We start from the raw sequence: 26,655 nt of genomic DNA, 5'->3' as shown, positions 1-26,655 counted from the left end.
TGAACACAGCAGGCCAAGCAACTTTGAAGGGTCTAGGCCCGAAACGTCAGCTTTTGTGCTCCTGAGATGCTGCTTGGCCTGCTGTGTTCATCCAGCCTCTCATTTTATTATCTTGGTAATAAAAGGATTTGTGTTTTTCTAAACAGGTCAATGTCTTGTTATTGCAGCAAGTCCGTGAGGGTCTCCGAAAACGAACTTGACATTTGACGCAATGAGCAGGGTTCCAACATATACAGCAGTCTCATGTGGAGGGCTGAATAAATGATCGTTCGAGTGTCGGTGGAGTGAGACAGATGGGCCAGCAAGGTACGATTCACCTTGCTCTCTCTCACTAGCCTGCCACCCGTGCGACCCCTCGTCCCTGCGTGGCTCTGTACTGACGGAATCCAAGACAGCTCACGGTCTTGAACACAGTTAAATCCTAATGCCTGGAGGTTCGAGTCCCCAGGTTGGTAAAGAAATCCGGGAGGTTAGAGTCCCCCGGTGGAACTGAGTAAAGAAATCCGGGAGGTTAGAGACCCCGGTGGAACTGAGTAAAGAAATCCGGGAGGTTAGAGACCCCGGTGGAACTGGGTAAAGAAATCCGGGAGGTTAGAGACCCCGGTGGAACGGAGTAAAGAAATCCGGGAGGTTAGAGTCCCCCGGTGGAACTGAGTAAAGAAATCCGGGAGGTTAGAGACCCCGGTGGAACTGAGTAAAGAAATCCGGGAGGTTAGAGTCTCCCGGTGGAACTGGGTAAAGAAATCTGGGAGGTTAGAGGCCCCAGGTGGCTGGGGTTAGAGTCCCTAGGTCAGATAACTGGTAATTTTTAAAATCCGGGATGATAGATTTCCCCCGGTGACTGGGGGGTGAAACCCTGTGTCGGGCAATAGGGAAAAGGGAGAGGGGTTAGTATAAGACCTAGGTATAGAATAGTTACAGTGTCTGTCTGTTTCAACCACCCTGCCTGAGACCGGTTGTTAAGAGGGGAATTTCCCCACGCGAAGGTCAGGACCCTGAAGTGGGTGTTGAGACTAAGGACACTGCAGTAGTATATAGGGATAGTAAAAAGTGAAAGCGCTAAAAAAAAGTTGAAAGGAAAAAATGGGACAAGTCGGGTGTCGGCACTCCTTTACATCGATTATGCCGGGATGACCCGAAAATGAATACAGTACAGACGTTTGTCAGCATGCTTAAACAAAAGATTGGGAAATGAGAATTGGCCATTGGGGGGAACGTGGGATATAGATCTATGCACTAAGGCAGAAGAGGCACTAATGACACGCCATGCGGGGAGCAGATGGAAAGGGTTCATGTCATTCTGGAGAAAGAGAGCTGAGGAGCTGACTGGAAAATCAAAACTGGCCAGTTGGGTGGATAATGCACGTAGGAGAGGATCAGTGCCTGTGATAACGAGGGGAAACCAAAAACTTGGGAAATCTTAAAACTGCAGTGTGAGGATCATGAAATGAAAGACAGGGCAAGAGTTAAACGAGAAAGACAAGTGAGAGAACTGCCACGTTGACAGAAAACAAAAAATCGGAGGTACCTCCTGATATATCTGGCATGCCGATGTTGTTCCAAATTAATGACACAGATGAACAAGACGAGGACTGGGGAAGGCATTCCTCTGCCCCATCAGGACCACTACTCTACCCGTCCCAACCTACATCTGCAGGCACCCCAACACTGCCATCACAGTCTCAGCAACCGCCCGTAGCCCTATCACTGCCACCGGATGCTGACCAAACTAAAGCCCCTATAGAATCTCCAAGCCCTTCTGTAGTCAGCCCACATGGATCCCCTGACAAGCCCACGGCTTGGACAGACCCTATCTCCTGTCGTACTAGATCTAAAACTAAACAGACAAACAGGAAATAGGACGCAGACCAGACCATTAGTGAACAAAAGAAGGGACGGCAGGATCCTTTTAAAACGCACAAGAGAAGCCCGGGAAAACATAAATCCCGGGTGCAGCCGACTCAACCCTCTAACACCTGTTTACTGTTTCCGAGCGACTCCACAAGTAGCGAAGGATATGATAGTCCTGACTCACGGGCAGGGGATAGTGAATTTGAGGGCAGGGTTTGGGAGAGACCCCCGGGTAACCATCCCCCAAAGAAGGACCCCTGTAAGAAAAATCACCGGCAATTTCCTCATCGCACGGTCCCTCACCTGAACCCAACACAAGGGAGTCAAAATACAATGCACCCCTTGGAAGCCACAAGAGATGTGTTTAATTATGTCAAGGGCCCCTGATCGTACAACTAACCCAGAAGATTTTATAGATTACATCCTGGGCACTATTCAAATGTACCAAGCCACCCCCCAAGACCTCTTCAGCCTGTGCTGCATCTGTGCTGCACTCTCCAGCCCTCAGGGTCAGTCCCAGGAACTTGACCTCCCTCAACCCTATCTGTGCCTTCTTAGGGTTTACCTTCAACCCACTCTTGCACGCGAGTTGTAACAACTCACTAAGTAGGGGGCCATGTTCCTCACTATTGTCTGTGAACAACAGGATGTTGTCCACGTACTGTACAAGCCTGTGTGGCTCACTGAAATCTTTTAAACAGTCTGCCATACGCTGGTGGAGAATGCTGGGACTATTATGGAAACCCTGTGGCAGACAACTCCATCGGTAGAAAGAAATGGAGTTAAAATTTTGAGTCTGGTACGACTCCTCTTTCGGGATTTATCAGGACATTTGTCCTGTTGGTCTTCATAAAATAGTATCCTGGATGTCTTACATCCACTAACAGCCTCAGTTTAATGTAACATCCCTGATAAACAGCACTTTTGGCAGTGCAGCATTTAATTCAAGTCACACACAGTCTGCAGACTAGTGTCTAGGTTATGTTGAATTTTGATTGTCCCATTGGGACATCAGTTACAACTTTGGCAATTGTCGCGATGGGAGAGTGACATCTGTACCTACTATGCCTGTGTCTACGCTGCAAACCTTTCCATTGTACTCCGGTAATGCAACAATGAAAGGGCGAATCCTGAAATCAGCTGACAGAACAACAGAAATGATTTTAGCTTAGGGACCAAAAGTGGAGTTCTTTCGCTGATGGCCAGAATGATGCAGTGACCAATCATTTTGCATAGTTTGAATTTTAACAAAACTTGGCAGTTAGCTATCTCTCACACATTTTCCGTGGTGCGTCACTACCATTTGGAGTTCACTTGCCAACTGTTCAGCACATCTTCTCAGGCTGTGTAAACAGCTGTTCCCTTTGGGATTTGACATTCTTGCAATTCTGTCCTGATGAGGGCACAACAAAAATCTTTGACAGCATGTCGCTTTTCTTTTCAGCAAAACTGTACAACAAGCAACTTCCAATACAAACAAATAGAATGCCACTTAACTTCTGATAAAAATGTTTATCTGCCAGTTTTGAATAGAAATCAAGAGGAAATTAAATGTGGAGAGGGCAAGGTAGAGCTACAGAACCTTCAGAATGACAGTTAAAATCCCTACATTGCACTATGAGGCCATTTGGCCCCTTGAGTCTGCACTAACCCTCCAAAGAGCATCCTACCCAGTCTCTGTAACCCTACATTTTACCATGGCTGATCCACCGAGTCTGTACATCCTGCACACCATGGACAACTTGCCATGGCCAATCCACCCTAACCTGCATATCTTTGGACTGTGGGAGGAAACCCATGCTGATACCTGCAGAATGTGCAAACTCCATTCTAACAGTTACCCGAGGCTGGAATCAAACCCAGGTCTCTGGCGCTATGAGGCAGCAGTGCTAACCACTGAGCAACCCCAAAGGTGAGTCTCCGTTTATAATCAGAGTTAAGTGGAGAGACTAATTTTGCTTTATAAGATCTGTTAGAGACTAAAGAGGCTATTAATGAGATGTACAAATCAACTGTTAATCTATATTGGTGTATGTTTAAAAAAGGCAACTTTTGACTTTCATAATAAATCACGATTTTTAAAAGAGCATCCTGATTTATGAGGTCTTTGGGTCGTTATTGCGGAGTGTTTAATTTGCAAGTAAACAAATTATTCATCTTTGTCAAGGAGAAAAGGATGGGAGGAAATATAAACAAAATTTGCACCTTTCTATAAGAATGTAAGAGATAACAGCAGGAATAGAACCATCGAGCTTTCTGTGCGACTCAGGTTTCTCCATTTAAATAACACTCTTCATAGCAAGTACGTTCTTCCTTTGATGAGGGATCCAAAACTCTGCATAATAGTTTGAAGAACTTTAACTGATTCATCACAAGAATCTTGACTCCAGCATGACATATTGACAATAACGGATATAGACCCACTACAGAACCTCTGTGAGTTTGCATCCTAATCCATGCAGCTTTTAGCAATACCAGCTGTAGATCCTCTGCAGAAGTGTCAATGTAGATTATGCTCTCAAGCCTCTGGAATGGGGCTTAACCCACAAACGTCTGACCCATGCATTTGGTTGTGACTGAGCTGCTTTAGATGCTCCTCCAATAGGAGCACAATTCCAGCTATCCTTCTGTCTAATTTCTGTTATCCATCCCTACTTGTGTTTGATGAGCTGCCTTCTTGAACGACTACAGTCTGTGGGTACTTCCACCCCACAATGATCTTCAGGAGGGAATTGCAGGATTTTGACCCAGTGACAGTGAAGCAATGGCAATATATTTCCAACTCAGGATGATGAGTGGCTTGGAGGGGAACTTGCAGGAGGTGGTGTCCCATGTATCTACTGCCCTTGTGCTCCTAGACAGAAGTGGTTGTGGGTTTGGAAGGTGCTTTCTCAGGATCTGTGGTTTCTGCAGTGCATTTTGTCAATGATACACATTGCTGATACTGAGCTTTGGTGATGGAGGGAGTGGATGTTTATGGATGTGGTGCCAATCATGTGGGTTGCTTGGTCCTGGATGGTGTCAGGCTTCTTGAGCGTTGTTGGAGCTGCACCCTCCTAAGCAAGTTGGGGGGGTATTATTCCACCATACGCTTCATTTGGGGCTTGTAGGCAGTGAGCGGAAGGCTAAGAGTTGAGCAAGTGGGCGTGTCATATTTAGGACGTTATCGAAATGCAAACTAGCCTTTGCAACCTCCAGCGCTCAGAACAGGGGAAAGACAAGGCTTCGGGTGGGGCTGACCTGCATTTCAGCCTCCAGGCCTGCGGGTGGCGCTGCGTTGGGAGGTATTTTGGGAGTTGGGGGGGGGAGCCAACGTCATCGGCGTGCGACGGCGGGAAGCGACCGGAGCGGGCGAAGAGGTCTCCGCAGCTCGGGTTTGTGCTGTGTATGTGAGAGGATCAGCCCCGTGGGTCCTGGTGAGCGTCTCCATCCAAAGACCGCGGACATGATCCGGAGCCGGAACCGACCTTGCGGCGTGGAGGAGATTAAAGCCAAGAGGCGGCTGCATGAGTCGGGTAAGGAAGGACGAGGAGGTGTGTGAGGTGCAGGGAAGGAGAGGGGGCGTCCTCTGAGGCCGGAGAGAGGGAAAATTCCCCCTTCCCCCCATCCTCCCCCCCCTCCCCCTCTCCCCCCCCTCCCCCTCTCCCCCCCCTCCTCCCCCCCCCTCCCCCTCTCCCCTCTCCCCCCCCCTTCCCCCCCCTTCCCCCCTTCCCCCCCCTTCCCCCCCTTCCTCCCCCCCTCCCCCCCTTCCTCCCCCCCCTTCCTCTCCCCCCCTCCCCCCCCTTCCTCTCCCCCCCTCCCCCCCCCTTCCCCATGAGGGGGCTAAGGTCATCCCCATGATTTGAGTGGGAAGGAAATGTGTGACTCCCTGCCTCTTCAAATTAGCTGGGATGGAGTTACGTACATGTCTCATTGGGTCTGGGGGAAAGAAGGGGGTGAGTATATGAGACTGGGACAAGTGCCCATCCCGAGTTATGTTTTTTAATCACTTATGGGATGCGGGTTTCATTGGCTGGCCAGCATCTACTGCCCATCGTTAGTTGTCCTGGGGCAGAGGTTGGTGAGCTGCCTTCTTGAATTGCTGTGCTCCATATGTTAAAAGTAGACCTACAAGCCAAAAGGGAGGGAGTTCCAGGACCTCGACCCAGTGACACTGAAGGAACAGTGCTATATTTCCAAGTGAGGATGGTGAATGGCTTGGAGGGGAACTGCAGATGATGGTGTTCCCATGTGTCTTTCGAGATGGAAGTGGTTATGGATTTTGATGTTGGTGTCTAAGGATCTTTAGTGAATTTCTTCAGTACTATTGAGCATCAGTGGTGGGGGGAGTGAATGTTTGTGGAAGTGATGCCAAATAGGTAGGCTACTTTGTCCTGGAGGCTGTGAAGCTTTTTGTGTGTTGTTGGAGCTGCACTCACCTGGGCAAGTTGGGAAAATTGGATCACATTCATGACTTGTGCCTTGTAGATGATGGACAGGATTTGGGGAGTCTTATTCCTTGCCTCTGATCTCTTGTTTTAGAGTCATACAGCATGTCTATGCCAACCAACAAGCACCAAACTACGCTAAGATAATAAAATGTGAGGCTGGATGAACACAGCAGGCCAAGCAGCATCTCAGGAGCACAAAAGCTGACGTTTCGGGCCTAGACCCTTCATCAGAGAGGGGGATGGGGAGAGGGAACTGGAATAAATAGGGAGAGGCGGACCGAAGATGGAGAGGAAAGAAGACAGGTGGAGAGAGTATAGGTGGGGAGGTAGGGAGGGGATAGGTCAGTCCAGGGAAGACGGACAGGTCAAGGAGGTGGGATGAGGTTAGTAGGTAGATGGGGGTGCGGCTTGGGGTGGGAGGAAGGGATGGGTGAGAGGAAGAACCGGTTAGGGAGGCAGAGACAGGTTGGACTGGTTTCCTCTCACCGGTTCTTCCTCTCACCCATCCCTTCCTCCCACCCCAAGCCGCACCCCCATCTACCTACTAACCTCATCCCACCTCCTTGACCTGTCCGTCTTCCCTGGACTGACCTATCCCCTCCCTACCTCCCCACCTATACTCTCTCCACCTATCTTCTTTACTCTCCATCTTCGGTCCGCCTCTCCCTATTTATTCCAGTTCCCTCTCCCCATCCCCCTCTCTGATGAAGGGTCTAGGCCCGAAACGTCAGCTTTTGTGCTCCTGAGATGCTGCTTGGCCTGCTGTGTTCATCCAGCCTCACATTTTATTATCTTGGAATTCTCCAGCATCTGCAGTTCCCATTATCTCTGACACCAAACTACGCTAATCACGTTTACATGCATTTCATCTATATTCTGCTATACTCTGGCATTTTAAGCACTCATCCAGATGCTTCTTAAATGTTGCAAGAGTACTTGCCTCCCCAACACCCTCAGGTGGCACATTGTATGTCTCTTCCACCCTCTGAATGATAAAATATTTTTCAGATCTTCTCTAAACCATTTACTCCTTATCTTAAACTTATGCCCGGGAGTCTTAGACATGTCTGCTGTGGAGAAGAAACCCATGATCTACTTTGTCTGTACATCTCATAATTTTGTATCCCTCAATCAGATCCCCCTTAACATCCTCTGCTCCAAAAAAAGACAAGCCCAGCTTATCCCACTTGTCCTTGTAACTGAGACTTTTCATTCCAGATTACATCCTGGTGAATCTCTGTACCTTTTCCAGTGCAATCACATCCTTCTGATAGTGTGGCCACCATACTGCACACAGTAATCCATCTTTGCCAAACCGATGTTTTATAAAGTTGTAACTAGACTTCCTTGCTCCTATATTCTATAATGTGGCTAATGATGACAAGCATCCTGATTGTTTTCTTCACCACCCTGTCAGCTTGTGCTGATTCGTTGAGTGATCTGTGAACTTGTACACCAAGGTCCTTTGTTCCCTAGTACTCGTTATGGGCCTACCATTCATTGTGTTTGTCTTTCACTTTTTGTGTCTCCCAAAACACATCACCTTTCGCTTATTGGGAATATTTACCAGTTGATCCATATCAGACTAGATGCCTGAGTCCAACCTCCTCACTATCAACAACACCCTCAATTTTCATGTCATCAGCAGACTTAGTAATTTGGACCTTCTGGACCAGCCGACCAAGTGGGACCTTGTCAAAGGCTTTACTGAAGACCATATAAACCACATCAATCGCAAAGCCCTCATCAATGTATTTGGTCATCTTCTTTAAAAACTCAATTAAATTTATCAAACAGGATCTCCCTCTAACAAATCTGTGCTGATTAGCCTTGATTAGTCCCTGCCTTTCCAAGAATTAATTAATCGTGTCCTTCAGAATTTTTTCCAGTAATTTCCCTACGAAAGATGCCAGGCCTACTGGTCTAGCCCGGCTGTCATTCTTGAACTAAGCAACCACATTGGCTATCCTCCAGTCATCAGGCACTTCGCCAGGGCCAGCAAGTATTAAGTATATCAGCCAGGGACCCAGCACAGCCAGCATTGCCTTCCGTAGCTGCCTGGACCTGGGGATTTTTGCATCTGTATGCCCCCTAAAACACTGATACCTCCTCGTATCTGTGTTAGAACCTCACCATCCCAACTGATATCTCTGGCTACATGCCTTTCTTTTCTGTGAATACAGATGAGAAGTATTAAGTTAAAACTTCACCCACATCCACTGACTGCATGCACAAGTTTCCCCTTTGGCCTCTAATAGGTCCCATTCTTTCTCTGGTAATTCTCTTAATAATAGTGTAACCAGAAAAAGCCTTGGGGTGTTCCTTGATCCTATCTGCAAAAGATATTTTGTGGCTCCCCTTCGCCTCCTAATTTCCTTCTTAAACAATCTCCTTCACTCTCCATAGTTTTTGAAGGGCCTCTCTGTTTTTAATGCACTGTACCTGACATATGCTTTTTTTTCTCTGTTAAACCCTTGATATCCCTTGACATCCAAGATTCGCTGGATTTGCTGTCCATATCTTTTGCTCTTAAAGGAGCATGCTGGCCCTGAATTCTTACAATACTACCTTTAAAAGACTCCTACTTTCCAAATGTAGATTTAACTGCAAGCAGCTCCTCCCAATCTATGTTTGCCAAATCCTGTCTAATGTTATTGAAATTGGCCTTGCCCAATTCAGACACTTAACTTCTACAATATCCTGTCCCTTTCCAGAGTAACTTGAAACTTACAGAATTATGCTCACTATCTCCAAAATACTCACCAACTGAAACTTCAACCACCTGACCATCTTCATTCCCTAAGATTCAATCTGGCACTGCGCCATCTGTAGTTGGACTATCTACATACTGGTGTTTAAAAAACTCTTCTAGACGTGCTTTAAAAATTCAACCCCCATCTAATCCATTCACAGTGGGGTGATCCCAGTTAATGTTAGCAAAGTTGAAGTCCCCTACAACTGTAACCCTCCTTCTCTCTTACCTTTGTGATTTGCTTACATGTCTGTTTGTCTTTCTCCCTCTGAGTGGTGGGAGGCCTGTAGTATAATCACAGCAAGATAATAGTCCTTTTTTATTTCTAAGCTTTACCTAGATGTCCTCATTTGAAGGCCCTTCTAGGATGTGCTCCCTGAATATTGCAGTGATGGTTTCCTTTATCAAAAATTCAATGCTCCCAATCCCTCTTGCTTCTCCCTCTATCATGCCTGAAGCTTTTGTACCCTGCAGTATTGAGCTGCAAGTCCCATCCTTCCTTCAACCATGTCTTAATGATTGCAACAATATCATATTCCCAAGTGCTGATCAATGCTCTAAGTTCATCCGCCTTACCAGTCAAGCTTCTCTCATTAAAGTAGATACAGTTTGGTTTCTAGACCTCCCAAGTGCCTGATCCTGACCATGTCTCTTGTTGTTACAAAATAGTTTTTAGTAAATCCAAAGGAATTTCGAGCATTATCCAGAGCATGATTAAAATGTGGAACTCCATTCCACAGGGCTGAATGGTACAGAAGGATTTATGGGGATGTTTGATAATGAAATGATGGTAGTCTTACTGAAACTTATAACAGTAAGATTGCTATAATCATAGTGAACCATAGACTGCTCTCTCGTTAGAGAGAAATAATTGGTGGTGGGTTTAACCTGAGGGTTACCATGCCTCGGCCGAGGGCTGAGGTTGAGAAGGAGATTCCTTCATGGTGATGCTGGTCATTGCAGGAACTAAACCCATGCTGTTGCTGTCACTCTGCATTGCAAAGCAGCTGGCCAGCCATAAGAGCTAAATTAACCCAGAAATTTATAAAGGATGTGGGTTAAGTGATACAAAAAAGGTAAGAGGAGATTCATGTGGACTGTGAACATCCATGTTGGACCAAATGGCCTTTTGTTTCTGAGCTGTAAATTTTGTGGAACGGCAAGGTGGCTCAGTGGTTAGCACTGCTGCCTCGCACTGCCAGGGACCTGAGATCGATTCCAGCCTCGGGTGACTGTGTGGAGTTTTTGCTGTTTCCGTGGCTTTCCACTGAGTGCTCCGGTTTCCTCCCCCAGTTCAAAGATGTGCAGGTTTAGTGGATTGGCTATGTTAAATTGCCTATAGTGTCTAAAGTGGGAAATGCAGGGATCGGGTAAGGGCTGGGCCTAGGTGGGATACTCTTTGGATGGTCAGTATGGACTTGATGGGCCAAGTAGCCTGCTTCCACTGTATGGATTCTATAACTTTTTGCCTTTTTCTGTTTGCATTGTTTGCTCCTGCACTTTTAGTATATTTTTAAATTATTATCTGTTTACATTTTCTCGGTTACTTAAGTGCAGCACATAATGTTTGTTAGCATATTGTGAAAAGCTCTCTGTTGTACTGGTGCCAGTAACATTAATGAACTTGCATAATTTCTCTGCAGACTTTTAAACTGATCCTGCATCACTGTTTTACTAATTCCTCTTGTGACACATGATTTTAAAGTTACCTGAAACCTCCTTTCTCTGTGCAGCTCTGAGGAAAGCATGCAAGGAAAAGCAGCTGGTCAGCAAAAGATTGCCGAGGGGTCTGCAGGATGCTGGAGAGAACATGGAGATCAGAGAGACTTCAGTTACTCAGGAGGAGGTTAGATGCAGTCTGTCCAAACACACAGTTGTCCTGGTACTGATAAAACCTTTAGTTCTCTCAGGGCAGTAACCCGAGAGAAATTCAGGGACTTACATATGCATATTAATCAATTTAAATCTTCTAACTGATTAAAAATTTAGCAGCATCTTGGGTTTGGTTAATACATCCTCATCAGTTGTATGATCCTTTGATATTTTACTTATGAGTTTTATATTCTGTGTGTTTCTTTCTCAATTCACCTAACAAAGGGGCTCCAAAACCTTGTGTTTTCAAATAAACCAGCTGGACTACAGCCTGGTGTCATATGATTTCTGACCTTGTCCAACACCGGCACCTCCACACTATGTCCTGCTTATTGGTAGACATTTTAAAAGAGCATCTATAATTTGAAATTGTAACTGCCTCCTGAACATATTGAACTTCTAAACTGTCGTAGGTTTTGCAGCTGTACCAGAGGATTCAGCATGGATCAGATGATCGTCTGGCTGCTTTACACTCTCTACGTCGAGTGCTCCAGTTGAAGGAGGCACAGCAGATTTTTGTCAGGTACTGGCAGGTTCATGATATTTGTATTTTTTAACCACGATTTACTCACTTGCAATGTTAGCCAAATGCAGTTTCTTCACTAAAATCCTTGTCTTTGTTTTCCTTTGTTCGTTTTCTGCTGATATTGTCAAAGTGGCGCTGTGGACCCTCTCATTTGGCTCTGAAATGGACTGTTGAGCAGCCTTCTTCATAAAACAGAATATTCTTTCTGGCCAAATTCAGATAATCTTGACCCAGCCATGCAGTGTGGGACTGAAGTCACGAAGAAGGACAAACTAATTTCGAGTTTCAAATTCCCTTCCCTGCAGGACATAATTTGGCTTTCTGTGAACAATCTATTTGTGCTCATTTTCCCCTGCCCAGTGGCAGCCCACATATGAACAGCTTTATTGATTTGAATTTGTCAGTTTGATGCTGTCTGCCACATTGGACCTTCGCGAGTTTATCAATTAACTTTTTCATCTTGATTTGCTGTCAAGTGAAATGTGACAGCTGCCTAGCAGGAAAAAGCAGTGCTGGGAGACTGAGTAGTTCAGTGTGTTTAACTGAGTTTTCATTTCATGAATCTGAGATTGACATCCAGCCCTGACTGTTGTGGCATCCATATGCACTGTGTTTGGGTCATTTCAGTTTAAGTCTTAGTGGGTGGATAGCTGTTCATTGATTTCCACTAGTGAAAGCATGACAGATGATTAGCCATCTTCTGTGCTCTCTCACATTAGGTAGATTCTAAAAGGCTCATCCTTGTTTTAAAATACCTTCATAGTATCATTGCTCTCGATCTGTAACCTTATAAAACACTCAGATCTCAGTACTCCTCCGGTTCTGGTCTCTTGTGTGTTATGATCGTACTTAAGCTGTGGAATACCATTCCTGAGCCTCTGTACCTTCCTGTTGTACCTCTCTGATGCTCCTGCCACTTTAGTCAAGTTTGTCCTAATGCTGTCATGTGTGACTTGGTGTCATATTCTGTTCGATGATCAGTTCTGTGAGCTTGGGGTTTTACAGACCAGCTCTCCCAGGCATCTGCAGTAATGGTCAGATTGCCTCTGCCCTTACAAATTCCCCCAAATTGATCCTGCTGTGCCTTTTTCCTGGGCCTTCTGATCCTGCTTTTCACAGTGTAGCATCCCTTGTGGAAATTCATCAAGTTGGGGTGCGTGTATGTGTTGGAGGGTGATGGAGGTGGGGTTTTGGGTCTCTTGATTACCGAGGTATTAGACTGAGTTTTAATCTGTCTGATAATTGAGTTCCTAACCCCGTGAGTTGCACAGAACTGTTCAAATTCCCTAACTCCAACTCTAACTCTGAGAGGGAGGTGGTGATGTAATAGTAATATCACTGGATTAATAAACTATCAGGGCATGGCTTCAAATCCCACCATGGAAATTGTGAAATTTGAATTCAATAAAAATCTAGTTTGAAAAGTTACCATAATGACCGTATAATCTCTTGTCAGTTATCTTTTAAAGAAAACCATCTGGTTTATTCGTGTTCTTTAGGGAGGGAAATTTGCTTTCTGAACCTGATCTGGCCTCAATGTGAGGTACAGCCCACAGCAATGTGGTTATCTCTTAACTGCCCTCTGGGCAGTTAGGGATAGGCGGTGAATGCTGGCCTAGCTAGTGATGCCCTCATCCAAGGAACTAATATGCTCACTCCTTATGTTCGGATTGCCTATCCATGGATCCGTGTGCTCGCAAGATCACCCCACAATCCCATCAATTTGTCCTGATAGACTCATCCGGTTGGAACTACTGGGTCCTTCACTGTACCTGAAGTTATATGATAGCATTATCCACATATTTTGTAATCTGGGGGAGGTCTGTGCCCCCTATCCCCTGAGGATAGTGAGGATTTGGTGTATACAAAACAAAAGCAGCCAGAGACATCAGGAGGTTCCCAGAGAGCAGAGAAATTCTCCATTGAAATTTGACACTTGTCAAACAATTCCCACAAAGACCCAGCATACAGCTTTGGTTGTATGTCTGTGTCTCCAATAATTCAGGCACCTGACGAGTAGCCCAGCTTTAAGGCACCATCTAAATGCAAGTACAGACTGTCTGGAGCAATTACATTGGCATTAAATTGTTATCCCCAATCTGAGGTTACTAGCTATCCAGTGGAATAAAGTGGGACCCTCTTTGGAAGTTGGGAAAAACTCTATTTTGCAACAGTTGATGACCTGTGAATGTGTGATAATGATGGGAAAATGATAAAATGGGAAATAATTGAATTCTTGTAACACATAGAAACATATAATTATAGGAGCCATTCAAATGATCATGATTGATTATCCAAGTCAATCCCCAGTTCCCACTTTATCCTTCTCTTTGATTCCTTTAGCCCTGAGAACTATGCCTAACTTCTTGAAAACATTCAGTGTTATGGCGCCAACCACTTTGTGATAGAAAACTCCATAGGCTCACCCCTCTGGGTGCAGACATTTCTCCTTATCTCAGTCCTCAATGGCCTACCTTGTGTCCTTAAACTGTGACCCCTGGTTCTGGACTCTCCATTCATAGTGGCATATCCTTCTGCATTGACCCTGTCTGGTCATATCAGAATTTTATAGGTTTCTGTGACATGTCCCCTCAATCTTCTAAATTCCAGTGACTATATTTCTAACCAATCTCTTCATATGTCAGTCCTGTCAGAACATATATCCTTTGATAACGAGACCCAAGCAGTACTCCTCCAGATGTGGTCTCACCAAGGCCCTGTACGATTGCAGCAAGACATCCTTGTTCCTGTGCTTGAATCCTCTCTCAATGAAGTGCAACATCCATTTGCTCCCCTCACCACAACCGGCATGCTTACTTTCAGTAACTGGTGTACGTGAACATCCAGGTGTTGCACTTCTCGCCTTCCCAATCTGTCATCATTTCGGTAATAATCTGCCTGTCTATTTTGCTACCAAACCGGATACCTCTCATTTATTCACATTGTATTACATCCATCATGCATTTGTCCACTTGCTGAACTTGTCCAAATCACACTGCATCCTCCTCACAGCTTGCCCTCCCACCCAGCTTTGTGTGATCTGCAGACGTGGGGATACTACATTTAGGTCCCTCATCTAATTGTCATTTATATTGTGAATTTCTGAGTCCAAATGCTGGTCCTTGTGGTAATCCATGAGTCACCGGATGCCACTCAGAAACAGACCTGTGTATTCATACTCTTTGTTTCCTGTCTGCCAAGCAGTTCTTTATCCATGTCAGAACACTACCCAGTCCCGTGCACTTTAGTATTATATGCTAATTTCTTAGGTGGGAACTGATGAAAACCATCTTAAAGTCCAAATAAACCACATCCACTGCTGTTCCTCACCGCACACCACCCCCCCCAACCCCACCAACTCCCCATCAACTCTACTAGTCACATCCTCAAAATTCAAGATTTGTCAAGCATGATCTCCCCTTTGTAAATCCATGCTGACTCTGGCCGATCCTGTCACTGTTTTCTAAGTACTCTGTTATTAAATCTTTCATAATGGACTCTAGCATTTTCCCCACTTACAATGTCAGGCTAACCGATCCATAATTCCATTTTCTGTCTATTTCCTTGTATAAATGATGGAGTACATTAGCTATCTTTCAATCTGTAGGAACTATTCCAGAGCCTATAGAATCTTGAAAGATGGTCACCAATACATCCACTATTTCTCAGCCCACTTCCTTAAGTGCGCTGAGATGCAGATTGTCAGGTCCTGAGGTTTTATCGGCCTTTAAGTCCATTAATTTCCCCAATAACATTTCCCTACTTGTACTGATTTCTTTCAGTTCCTCCCTCTCACTGGACACTTTGTTCCTCAAAATTTTTGGAATTTTTTTGTCCTCCTTTGTGAAGACAGAACTGAAGTGTGTATTTAATTGTTCTACCAACTCTTTGTTCCCCATTATAACTTCCCTTGTTTCTGACTAAGGGACCGATATTTATTCTCACTAATTCTTTTCTCTCAATGTACTTGTATTTGCTTTTGCAACTATTTTGTAAGTTCCTTGCAAGCTTACTCTCCTCTCTGTTTTCCCCTCCCCTTAATGCTTTTGTCCTTCCTTACTGAAATCTAAACTGCTCCCAGTCCTCAGGTATGTTGCTTTTTTGGTTAATTTGTATGACCCTTGCTTGGACCTTATACTATCTTTAATTTCCCTTGTCAGCCTTGGTCAGGCCCCCTTTCCCATTTTATTTTGTGCCAGACAGGAATGAACAATTGTTGCACTTACTAACATAGCTAGATTGCTAAGTATTCCTCTCTCATTACATGGTACCTAGTCTCGGATAGTCTCTAGTTGTTTCCTCAGTGTATTGATAAACCCATTCTGTACACACTCCAGAAATTCTTCCTGTATGGTATTATTACTGATTACTTTCCCTAGCTGTACGCAGACTAAAGTCACTGAGAGTACATTTATTGCATGCATCTCTAAATTTTTGTTCAGTGCTTTCCCCAATGTTACTAGTACAGTTTGACAGTTTATACACAACCCTCAATATTGTTTTCTACCCCTTCATAGTTCCATACAGCTCTACCCACACAGATTCCACTTCTCAAAGCTAATGTTCTTCCTGGCTATTACTCTTTAACCATCAACGTTACCCCACCTCCTTTTTCTTCTTGATTGTCCTTTCTGAAAGCTGAATACCTCAGGATATTGAGTTGCCTGCAGCCTTTTCTTGATAATCCCAACTGTATCATATTCTTTCATGAATATTTGCATGATTTAATTCGTCTTTTCATCTGTAAACCATTCGGAAAATCATAACAGCTGTAGAGCCTGCTAAAACCCAGGGCTCTCTGAAGCACAAACTCCATGATATTTTCTGCACCTTGTGTAGGTTCGAGAACAGTATCCGTGTCCTTAATGGCCTCTTCACCAGCAACCAGGCATCAGTTCAACTTGAGGCTGCACAGTGTTTGCTCGAACTCTCCCACTCTGATGATCCCAGCGTCTCGCTTGTTTGCTTACCAGCAACACCCTACCTCCTGACGTATCTTTCAGGCCAGAGCGCCAAGTTCACGGTGAGCACAATCATATTTTAAGGCACCAGCCGTCGCTCACTGAGGCAGTGCTCCTGGCCCCAAATCAGAATGTTAGGGTTTAAGTCCCAGAGTGCACAGCACAATGGACTATGACCCATTCTTTATTGCTGCAAATATTATTCTTCACATGACAGTCAAACTCCTCGGGGCCTATAAAAGTTAAACCGCGTGCTTTTACTGCCAGTATTTAATTGTCTGGTATGTGAGCAGTGCTTGTGTTGGCCATTGTAATGGGTGCTTCAGTCCCATCCTGGGAATTGAATTTGGCAACTGGTCCATCGAAGGGCCTGCTACAGAATTTATCTTCCGTTTCTGAGCTGATCTTTACAAATTATTTTGGCCGCTTAAAGCTGTGTAAATATGCAGATTCTTTTCTGGTTGCTCTGTTTCAGGAGCTGTGCCTGTACATACTGGGGAACCTAGCAGCTGAGAATGAAACAGTTCGGAGTCAGCTTCTGGTGCAAGGAGTGATCCAAGCTTTGTCAGTCAGTCTGCAGGTGAGATATAATTGCCATTGTTACTCATTAGCATAACTGAGTGAGAAACCAACCATTATTTTATTCAGCGGTGCATTCATTACTGAAATAACTCGGCATGTATTTAGACTGGAGTCTAAGGTCTGAAAAGAATATCTTTTCACTCTCTAGGACCCAGCTGTCACAAGTCTTGCACCTGAAGAACTCTGCATTTCATATTTTGCTGCATGTTTGTTGACTTTCTGGCATTGTTGTTCTTTTGTGTTGTGTAAAAGAATCCTATCCTTACTGCACCTTCATTGATAACTGGGGATTTTTATTAACTTGAATAGGGAGCCCTGAGCATGTGTTAGTACTTGTGGGTTTTTTCTCACACATTTGGAAGCTGTTTTAGGCTATCACTACAGTCATACTGTTAAAAAGAAGAATTTATTTTTATACTGCTTTTTGTGACCTCGGATGCCCAAGTGTTCTACTGCCAACTAAGTATTTTTTGAAGTGTGGTCATTGCTGTAATATAGGAAACATGGCAGCCAATTTCCACTGTAAACTCTCTCAAACAACAATTACTGGATAATCTGCTCTTTAGCATTCATTTAAGAGGAAATATGCTCTAGAATTCACTGCACCTTTTCAAAATGGTGCCATGGTACCTTTTAGGTCCACTTGAGAGGGAAGACCAGATTCAATCTAAAGTCTCCTTCTAAACAGTGGCACCTTTACAATGCAGCACGTTTTCGGCATTGTACTGGAAAGCCAGGCTACATACTGTGCTCAGGACTTTGGAATTGAACCCACAACTGAGGAAAGTTGTCAACCCAGCCGCAGCTTACACAAGCAGTTGAATTTGTTTTCTGGTTAAATGAACAACCAGGAGTTCAGCACCCTGCAGAGTCTCCCTTTGTATTAGATTAATTCACGCAGTTGATAGCTTCGAGGTAAGACTGCTAACAGATTGTAGCTTTGTGCAGTGCACTTCAAAGCATGGTTTAGGTGACACTCTATCCAGCACTAATCAACGTTTCCCCTCAAAAATACTGAGCAGCAACCAAAGGCTACCGTGCACACTTGTGTCCAACTCAAAGCCTTTACATAATGGTGCATAAAATTTTAAGCTTCTCTTGTGTAATAAGTTACAGAAAAACAGTTGGAGGGCACATTGCTACTGATGGAATGCTGCATTGTCTGAGGCATTGTCTTTTCTGGTTGAATGAGTGTTAAAGGGGATCAGTGTAACAGCCAGCACAAATGGAGGAAATGGGTGCATAAAGGAATGAACAATTGGTACCGGCGATGTGAATTTAATGTAGCAATTTCAGAGCATAACCACTGCTCTTGTTTTTCAGAGACAAGTCATTATTAATTATTTGGATTTTCCTATTTAAAGCTCAATCTTTCTTTTTTTTTTCTGTTTACTTGCCCATTTATATCTCGTTTCACCTTGCTCCATCATCCCTTTTGTCATTTTTGCCTTCCATAATTTTTTTTTGTTTTCCTTTTCCTTTGTACTTGTGTAAAAACAAAGTTACCTCTTAATGTTTATCAGTGATAATACTTAAGAAGTACTTCAATGGCTGTACTGCACAATGGGGCATCCCACAGTCATGAACAGCTCTTGTTGCAAGTATGCAGATACATTATTGTATGTTAAGACTAATCTTTTGGTTTATAAGATAATTATGGTTTGGAACTGTCTCTTCAAATGTAGTTGAAGTGATGTACATGGACCTATGCTGGAGTTTGTCTGATAGGAAAAAGATTTACTTTGTGTTATTGAATGAAGTTGCCATGTCTAGCCACCTGGATACAATGACAGCTGTGTCTACAATTAAGAGACTGCAAGTCTTCTAAAAACTCAGAAAAAATGCAATCAGTATCAAGTCATTAATAATCAGTCCATCGAGGCTGCTCTGTCATTCAAAGATCATAACTGATTTGATAAAACCACAACTCCACTTTCTTCCCTTTTCCTCATAACTCTTGATTCCCTTACAGATTAAAATATTTAACAATCCAGCTTCAATCGTCTACTATGTTTTCCCACAGATAAATTTTTCCTCATCTCTATTTTAAATGGATGATTCCTTATTCTGAAACTATGCCCTCCATTCTTAGACTTTCCCACAAAGGGAAACATACTCTGTGTTTAACCTGTCAAGCCCCCTAAGAATTGTGTATGTTTCAGTAAGACTGCCTCTCATTTTTCTATATTCCAACGAGTACAGACTCAAGCTACACAACCTTTTCTCAAAGGACAGTTCCTCCATATCTGGTATCAGGCTACTGAACCTTCTCTGGACTGCCTCTAATGCCAAAATGTCTTTGCTTAGAGAAGGGGTCCAGAACTGTTCACAGTAGTCCAGTTGTGGTCTGTCTAGTGCCTTGTGTAGTTTTAGCAAAACCTCCCTAGCTTTATACTTCATTCCTTGGAAATAAAGGCCACCATTCCGTTCGCCTTCCCTATTACCTGCTGAATTTGGAAGCCAGCTTTATGCGATTCTCAAGATCGTTTTGTTAGCATTTCCAAGAAGACTTATAGAAACAATACCCGAGTGTACTTCTGAGAACTTTTAATAATGATTGACGAATGAACAGAATATTTTTGCAAATAGTTAATCTGAGTATTTTATTGTGTGCTCCTGAAATCAGGTTTCCATTTGCAACTCCAAACTTGATTTATCGTGTTTGTCTTGTAAATGATCACTAAACACCTACTACATGGAAAAGTATCTTCTTTCTGAGACTGAATTGCCTTCACCCACGAGTAGGAAGTGCTCAGCTGCTGTTGCGGGTCAAGTTGATCCTTTTCAGATCAGATTACAGATTTCTCCCTCAACCCAGAGATTCCTCCTCAGACAGAGGAAGAATTCCTGTTCTGGTCTTCAAGATCAATAAATGACTAAGAAGGGGAGATCAAGCAATTGGGTGTTGGCAGGGTTAAGCAGAGAAAATGCTGGCTTTCTTGTTCAAAACACAGAATAGAAGTGGGAATTTGCACACAGTTTGAAAATCTAGTTTGTGATGGTGTACAGGTGAGGCTAGAGGGTTCAACTAGCTGAAGGTAGAGGCTACATTCTCCAGGAACGCACTCAAGGTGGAAAATAGTATTGGGAAAGGGGGGTTAAAAATAGAAGTAAATCCTCAGGAGTTATGTCACATTTTGGATAAATTCAAGAAAATGATTGCCTACTAAAGAGGCTGATTTATGTATCGATATTGGAAATTTTGGTTGTCCTTAAAGTAGAAATGGGCAAATTCTTTTCAGTTGTTTAAAGATAAATTATCTACAGAATGTTAAGTTGAATTAAGTATTCTGTGTTTTTAGTCATTGATACAGTGAAAGTTTTCGATTGTAAAATTTCACCATGTCATTCTTTCTGGTGATAACATGAAGTTTGGATTTCTGTTTAAGCTGTTATAGGTCTTATGAAGGTTGTAATACCTTAGAAAAACAGAACTGCTTTCTCCTATGCTAATCCTCTTGGTGTTTTGCTCATTCTTCAAAATATTTTTCAAAATTAATGCCTGTCCCTTTCTATCAGCCTGAATGCCAGGTGCCTTGGGCTGTTTTGTTTCCTCTAAGAGCCAATATGTAAATGTAATGTGTTTCTACAGCCTTATCTGTCTTTTTCAGTCACCTCATGGAGCTGTGGTGGAGGCTACGGCTTATTCGCTGTCTCAAATGCTGCAGGCGAAGGAAGCAGGAGAGAAGATTATCCCGTAAGTTAACACCCAGCTAAAGTCTGTAAGTTCTGGATCCAGGATGAATGCGTATCTGTTTCACTCTAAAACTCTGGTAGGATTAATGTGGTACAGAACCAAACTATTCAACCTCACTGGTCTTTGCTGGATATTTTTCAACACATGAGCCTTCTCCCACTTTTCACGATTTATCCTTGTACCAGTTATCAGAATAATTCTTTTTCCTCCCACCAGCCAGTTTCCCTTTAAATACATACTTCACCACAGGTCACCCCATTCCAAGCCTTTCTCCCGGTGCCACAACTGGGTGGCATGTAATTGGGATAATTCCATCCTTCTTGAAAACATGTTCACAATTAGGTTGATTAAATAAGTTCATAAGACATAGAGTAGAAGTAAGGCCATTCAGCCCATCAAGTCCACTCCGCCATTTAAATCATGGCTGATGGGCATTTCAACACCACCTCCCTGCACTCTCCCCATAGCCCTTGATTCCTTGTGAGATCAAGAATTTGTTGATCTCTGCCTTGAAGGCACCTAACGTCCCGTCCTCCACTGCACTCCGTGGCAATGAATTCTATAAGCTCACCGCTCTCTGGCTAAAGAAATGTTGTCTCATTTCCGTTTTAAATTTACCCCCTCTAATTTTAAGGCTGTGCCCACGGGTCCTAGTCTCCCCGCCCAACGGAAACAACTTCCCAGCGTCCACCCCTTCTAAGCCATACATTATCTTGTAAGTTTCTATTAGATATTCCCTCAACCTTCTAAACTCTAATGAGTACAATCCCAGGATCCTTGGCCGTTCATCATACGTTAAACCTACTATTCCAGGGATCATACGTGTCAATCTCCGCTGGACACGCTCCAGAGCTAGTATGTCCTTCCCGAGGTGTGGGGCTCAAAATTGGACACAGTATTCTAAATGGGGCCTAACTAGAGCTTTATAAAGCCTCAGAAGCACGTTGCTGCTTTTATATTCCAACCCACTTGAGATAAACGCCAACATTACATTTGCTATCTTCATCACGGACTCTACCTGCAAGTTAACTTTTAGAGAATCCTGGACCAACACTCCCAGATCCCTTTGTACTTCTGCTTTACGAATTTTCTCACCGTTTAGAAAATAGTCCATGCCTGTATTCTTTTTTCCAAAGTGCAAAACTTCACATTTACTCACATTGAATTTCATCAGCCATTTCCTGGACCACTCTCCTAAACTGTCTAAATCTTTCCACAGCTTCCCCACCTCCTCAGTACTACCTGCCTGGCCACTATCTTCATATCATCGGCAAACTTCGCCAGAATGACCCCAGTCCCTTCATCCAGATCATTAATATACAAGGTGAACAGCTGCGGCCCCAACACTGAACCCTGCGGGACGCCACTCGTCACCATTCCAAAAAAGAGTCTTTTATCCCAACTCTCTGCCTTCTGTCAGACAGCCAATCCTCAATCCAAGCCAGTAGCTCACCTCGAATACCATGGGCCCCCACCTTGCTCAGCAGCCTCCCGTGAGGCACCGTATCAAAGGCCTTTTGGAAGTCTAGATAGATAACATCTACTGGGTTTCCCTGGTCTAACATACTTGTTACCTCCTCAAAAAATTCTAACAGGTTTGTCAGGCACGACCTCCCCTTACTAAAACCTTGCTGACTTGTTCTAATCTGACCCTGCACTTCCAGAAATTTAGAAATCTCATCATTGACAATGGATTCAAGAATTTTACCAACTACTGAGGTTAGGCTAATCGGCCTATATTTTTCCATCTTTTGCCTTGTTCCTTTCTTAAGGGGGTTACAACAGCGATTTTCCAATCATCTGGGACTTTCCCTGACTCCAGTGACTTTTGAAAGATCACAACCAAAGCCTCTGCTATTTCCTCAGCCACCTCCCTCAGAACTCTAGGATGAGCCCATTGGGGCCAGGAGACTTAACAATTTTGATCAAATTTTTTTATCAAATCTATGCAAAGTCTCTGTTTCAGAAAATCTACCAGTTCTTTAACCAGCTTCATCACATTGTCACACTGTTGTCTCCCGCAACAATGGTTTCTTGTTTGTAATTTGGACTCGTTGACACACTTTCTTTTCTAAGTCTTTTGTGTTGCTGCACTGATTTCTAATCTGCTCCCAGTGACATTGATCTTCACCATCCAAGCCATTTAGACACGATGATCAAATGCATTCTGGAATTATAACGCTTAGGTGGCACAAATTTCCATTATGAAAGGAGACTACAACAGAAGTTGAATTTAGTAGAAAAAACAGACGAGAGTGAATCATGTTGGAATGAAGCATTTCAACCTGGGGGTACAGGCTTTAATTGCCTGTGGGCAGTCCCAAGCTTTTTGTATGGTAGTCCCAAGACAGGGGCCTGAGTGGAAATGTTTACATTCTTCTGTTTGTTTATGTGTTATCAACCACATAGAATATGAAATCTAGAGGAGGTTAAGGAAGCACACAGAAGAAAAAGAAATAAAAGGATACACTCAAACTGTCAGCAGAGGAGGTGGAAAAAAACTCATACAGAATGTTCACGTCAACATTGGCCATTTGGGCTGAATGACCTGATTCTGTGTTGCACATTCCATGTAAAAATAAATATCTGTGGACCATAATGAATACAGCGCTGTGGCTTCATATGGAGTCAAAGGGGCTGCTCCCCCATGCTGCTTCCTGTACAAAATTAGCTGCTTGCACATTAATGTGGGCTAAAGTCAAATCTGAGAGATGGTGGGTGTATAATGGTTCCCTAACGCATTCCATCACTGGGCATTATCTGTCCTCTTGCAGGTCGACTGTAGTCTAATTGAGAGAAACTGGATGCCCTGATAATCAGTCCCATTGTTGCGTCCTGCAAATAGCAGGATGGTAGAAACCAAACTAGATGGTCATTCTTCATTTAGTTATTCCCATTTCAAGCTCCAATCTCAAACTCCTTGAAACTCCCATTTAAGATTGAGATCAGGACAGGAAAAGTCTCTGAGAATCATTAATCAGTGGAATTCTTTTCAGTAGGGATCAGTGGAGACGATTATTGAATATTTTTAAGACCTGAGTTAGATTTTTGATCAATAAAGGAGTCAGAGTCATGGGGGCAGACAGGAAAGTGGGAGCTGGAGCTACAGTTGGAACAGTCATGATCATATCAAGTAGGCTGGAGGGGCCGAATGGCCTGCTCTTCCTAATTTCTATTTTGCTTAACTGTCTCGTTCTGTACACCCAAACAATTTCTCGACTCATCCTCTTCATTTCAAGTGTGAGATTAGACTGGGGTTACAGTGGCAGTGGTGTTGAGCAAAGGATGAGTCACAAATTTGAGTCTGCCATGGTACATGATGTAACACACCATGTATGAATACGTGGAGGCTAGGAATACTGCTGCAAGATAGCAAGAACTGCAGATATTGGAGTCAGAGTCAACACAGTGTTGACTTAATACTGCGGCAAGTAACTTACCTCCTGACTTCCCAAAGCCTGTCTCCCATCCCAAGCACAAGTCAGGTTCTGGGATGGAATATCCCCACTTGCCTCGATGACTAGCTCCAACAATACTTGAAGTTTGACACCATTCAGCAAAGCAGCTCTCCAGATTGTCACCACATACTAAGCATCCACTTCCTCCATTACTGATACTAAGTAGCAGCAGCATGCATTATCTACATGGTGCACTGCAGAATTACATCAAGGCTCCTTAGACTGCATCTTCCAAACCCATAACACTTCCATCCAGAAGGGCAAGGGCAGCAGGTACCTGGGAACACCACTCCTTGCAGGTTCCTCTCCAAAGCACTCAGCATCCTGACTTAAAAGATATATCATCATTGTTTCACTGTAATTGGGTCAAACATCCTGAAATTCCCTCCTGAAGGACATTTTGGGTCAATCGACAGCAAGTGGAGTGCAGCGGTTCAAGAAGGCAGTTCACCGTCACCTTCTCAAGGCGTAACTGAGGACAGGCGATAAATGCTGGGCCCAGCCAGTGATGCCCACATCCCACAATTTTAAAAAAAAGCACTAGGGAATCATGGAAATGAAAATTCCCAGATTGGAAAAAGAAACCATACCAGCTCTTTCATGTCCTTCACATCCAATGGCACCTAGAGCACCTAATGAGACCTGCTCACATGAGGCGTCCGTTTATGCAAAGAGCACAAGAGACACTGCAAGACAGAAAAGGCTTTGTGTAAGTGTAAAGATGGAAGACACTTATTTGCAGAGAATCTAGGATTTCATCTCATTATTTTGAAAAAAAAGTGTCATTATTTATCTTCCTCAGAAGGTTATTTTATGAAGTCAGCTGAATTTGCACAGAATCGCTGTTGTGGGATCTTGCTGTTCCCAAATTGGCTGCCATTTTTCTCACGTTACAATACTTCAGAAATTTATTTCTTTTGCTGTAATGTCTTTGGGTCATGAAAGATGTGGGGCATAAATGCAGATTTTTTTGACAATTATCTGTTTATTTTGATGATTATCTGTTACTATTTAGCTTAATCTTTAGAGAGTACATAGAAATTTTAACAAGTGTTTTCTGCGAGTACTGACTGACTGGTTTTGAGTATTTCCAGTTTTTTTTGAAGTCAGTAGTTCTTGTCATTCAAGTTGCTATGATGATTTCACGTCACTAGAGGGTGATGGTGCACTGTCTGAGTAACACCAAAGTCTGGAGAATTGTAAAGTGCTGATACAATGAGAAGCTGTTTTTTTTAAGTTAAGTGTTTTCGGCTGAATTTAACAGGAATCACAACATTTTGGGTACGATAAAAGGGTTTCACAACAAACATTGTTTTTTGTTCAGTACCTCTCCACCAATAGTAATGTTGTGCATTCAGTTACCACTTCACACACTTGAGCACAAAACCTAGACTACAAACTGAGCTGAGGGAGTGCCGCACTGGCGGAGGGTCAGTGCTGAGTAATTACCTGCAAAGCCACTGTTGCAAAGAAAATTTGGGTGTTTCTCTCCAATGTCCTTACCCAATGTTCACCCCTCAACAAATTCCATTAAAATGGATTTTCTGTAGTTATTAGATTACTGTTTCTGGGATTTATCTGTGTGCAATTGGGTTCTGCATTTCCTTCCAACAGTACATGAGAGACTATAAATAAAGTCGTGACTTTTTGAGGTGATGAAATGAGACATTCTAATACAAGTTTATTCTCTCAGATGATCTTCTGGGAGCTGTGGGTTTCAACAAATTCATAGTTTGTCATTCGCAGTCAGCTTTCTTGCTGTTGCTGACATATATATTTGTTTTCTCATCAGTGCGGTTCTGGAAGCCAATCTGACTGCATGCTTGATTCATTTGTTGGATCTGGATTCTGAATTTGGGATGCAGATCGCTGTGGAATGTGCCTGGTGCCTGCATTACATCGTGAGTAGGTAAAAAGCCAGTGATAATTTAAACAGGGTTCCATACCCCTATCATTGAGTCCTTGTCTTGTCTCACTTTGTATACTGCAGGCCTGAGGAAGAGCTATATTGGACTCCAGCGTTAACTCTGTTTTTCTCTTCACAAATGCTGCCTGTCCTGCTGAGATTCTCCAGCAGATTGTTTTTATTCATGGTGTTCTTGCTGACTTAAATTCTCAATAGCAATATTGCTGCACCAATAACATCTCGAACATCCAACTATCACCTCACAGCTATTTGCGCTAACCCCATTTCCACCCCCCCCCCCCAGCTTTTCAAATATTTACCGACATGCAATTTCCAAATAAACCATTCTTGCATTGTGGGTGTCACCAACAAGGCTCACCTTGTTGTCAAGACCTTGTTGCTCTGTGCATCTTTTAGACCTCTTCAGGGGGCAACCATGTTGTTGTGGGACTGGAGTTAAATCTAGATCCAGACTGAGTAAGGGTGTAAGATCTCCCATCCAAAGAATGAGATGGAGTTTGTAATGAGAGTTGCACTTTGGGGGTCAGTTAGCTGGATGCCTGGTTTGCAATGCAGAGTGACACCAACAGAGATCTTGGAATCAATAGGTTTGATTCCTA

General features: G+C 43.5%; 2 protein-coding genes across 3 annotated transcripts in view; one reads left to right on the top strand and one right to left on the bottom strand.

The window, feature by feature from the left end:
- The window catches only part of LOC125458440 (chromosome-associated kinesin KIF4B-like), a 92,948-nt gene extending 68,181 nt beyond the window's left edge, over nucleotides 1-24,767 (bottom strand). The window contains exon 1 of the mRNA XM_048543699.2: nucleotides 24,720-24,767. Coding sequence (XP_048399656.2) covers nucleotides 24,720-24,731 — 12 coding nt within the window. The 5' untranslated portion in view covers nucleotides 24,732-24,767. The remainder of the gene's footprint in view (nucleotides 1-24,719) is intronic.
- Nucleotides 5,176-26,655, top strand: part of tmco6 (transmembrane and coiled-coil domains 6) — a 44,009-nt gene continuing 22,529 nt past the window's right edge. For both annotated transcript variants that reach the window (XM_048543701.2, XM_048543700.2), the window contains exons 1-7: nucleotides 5,176-5,366; nucleotides 10,767-10,879; nucleotides 11,319-11,428; nucleotides 16,271-16,454; nucleotides 16,868-16,972; nucleotides 20,586-20,671; nucleotides 25,922-26,038. In XM_048543701.2, coding sequence (XP_048399658.1) covers nucleotides 5,297-5,366; nucleotides 10,767-10,879; nucleotides 11,319-11,428; nucleotides 16,271-16,454; nucleotides 16,868-16,972; nucleotides 20,586-20,671; nucleotides 25,922-26,038 — 785 coding nt within the window. In that variant the 5' untranslated portion in view covers nucleotides 5,176-5,296. The remainder of the gene's footprint in view (nucleotides 5,367-10,766; nucleotides 10,880-11,318; nucleotides 11,429-16,270; nucleotides 16,455-16,867; nucleotides 16,973-20,585; nucleotides 20,672-25,921; nucleotides 26,039-26,655) is intronic.

This window comes from Stegostoma tigrinum, chromosome 13, assembly GCF_030684315.1.
Source record: "Stegostoma tigrinum isolate sSteTig4 chromosome 13, sSteTig4.hap1, whole genome shotgun sequence".
NCBI lineage: Eukaryota > Metazoa > Chordata > Chondrichthyes > Orectolobiformes > Stegostomatidae > Stegostoma > Stegostoma tigrinum.
Note: the sequence above shows the minus strand (reverse complement) of the source record. Positions and strands in the feature narration are given on the sequence as shown.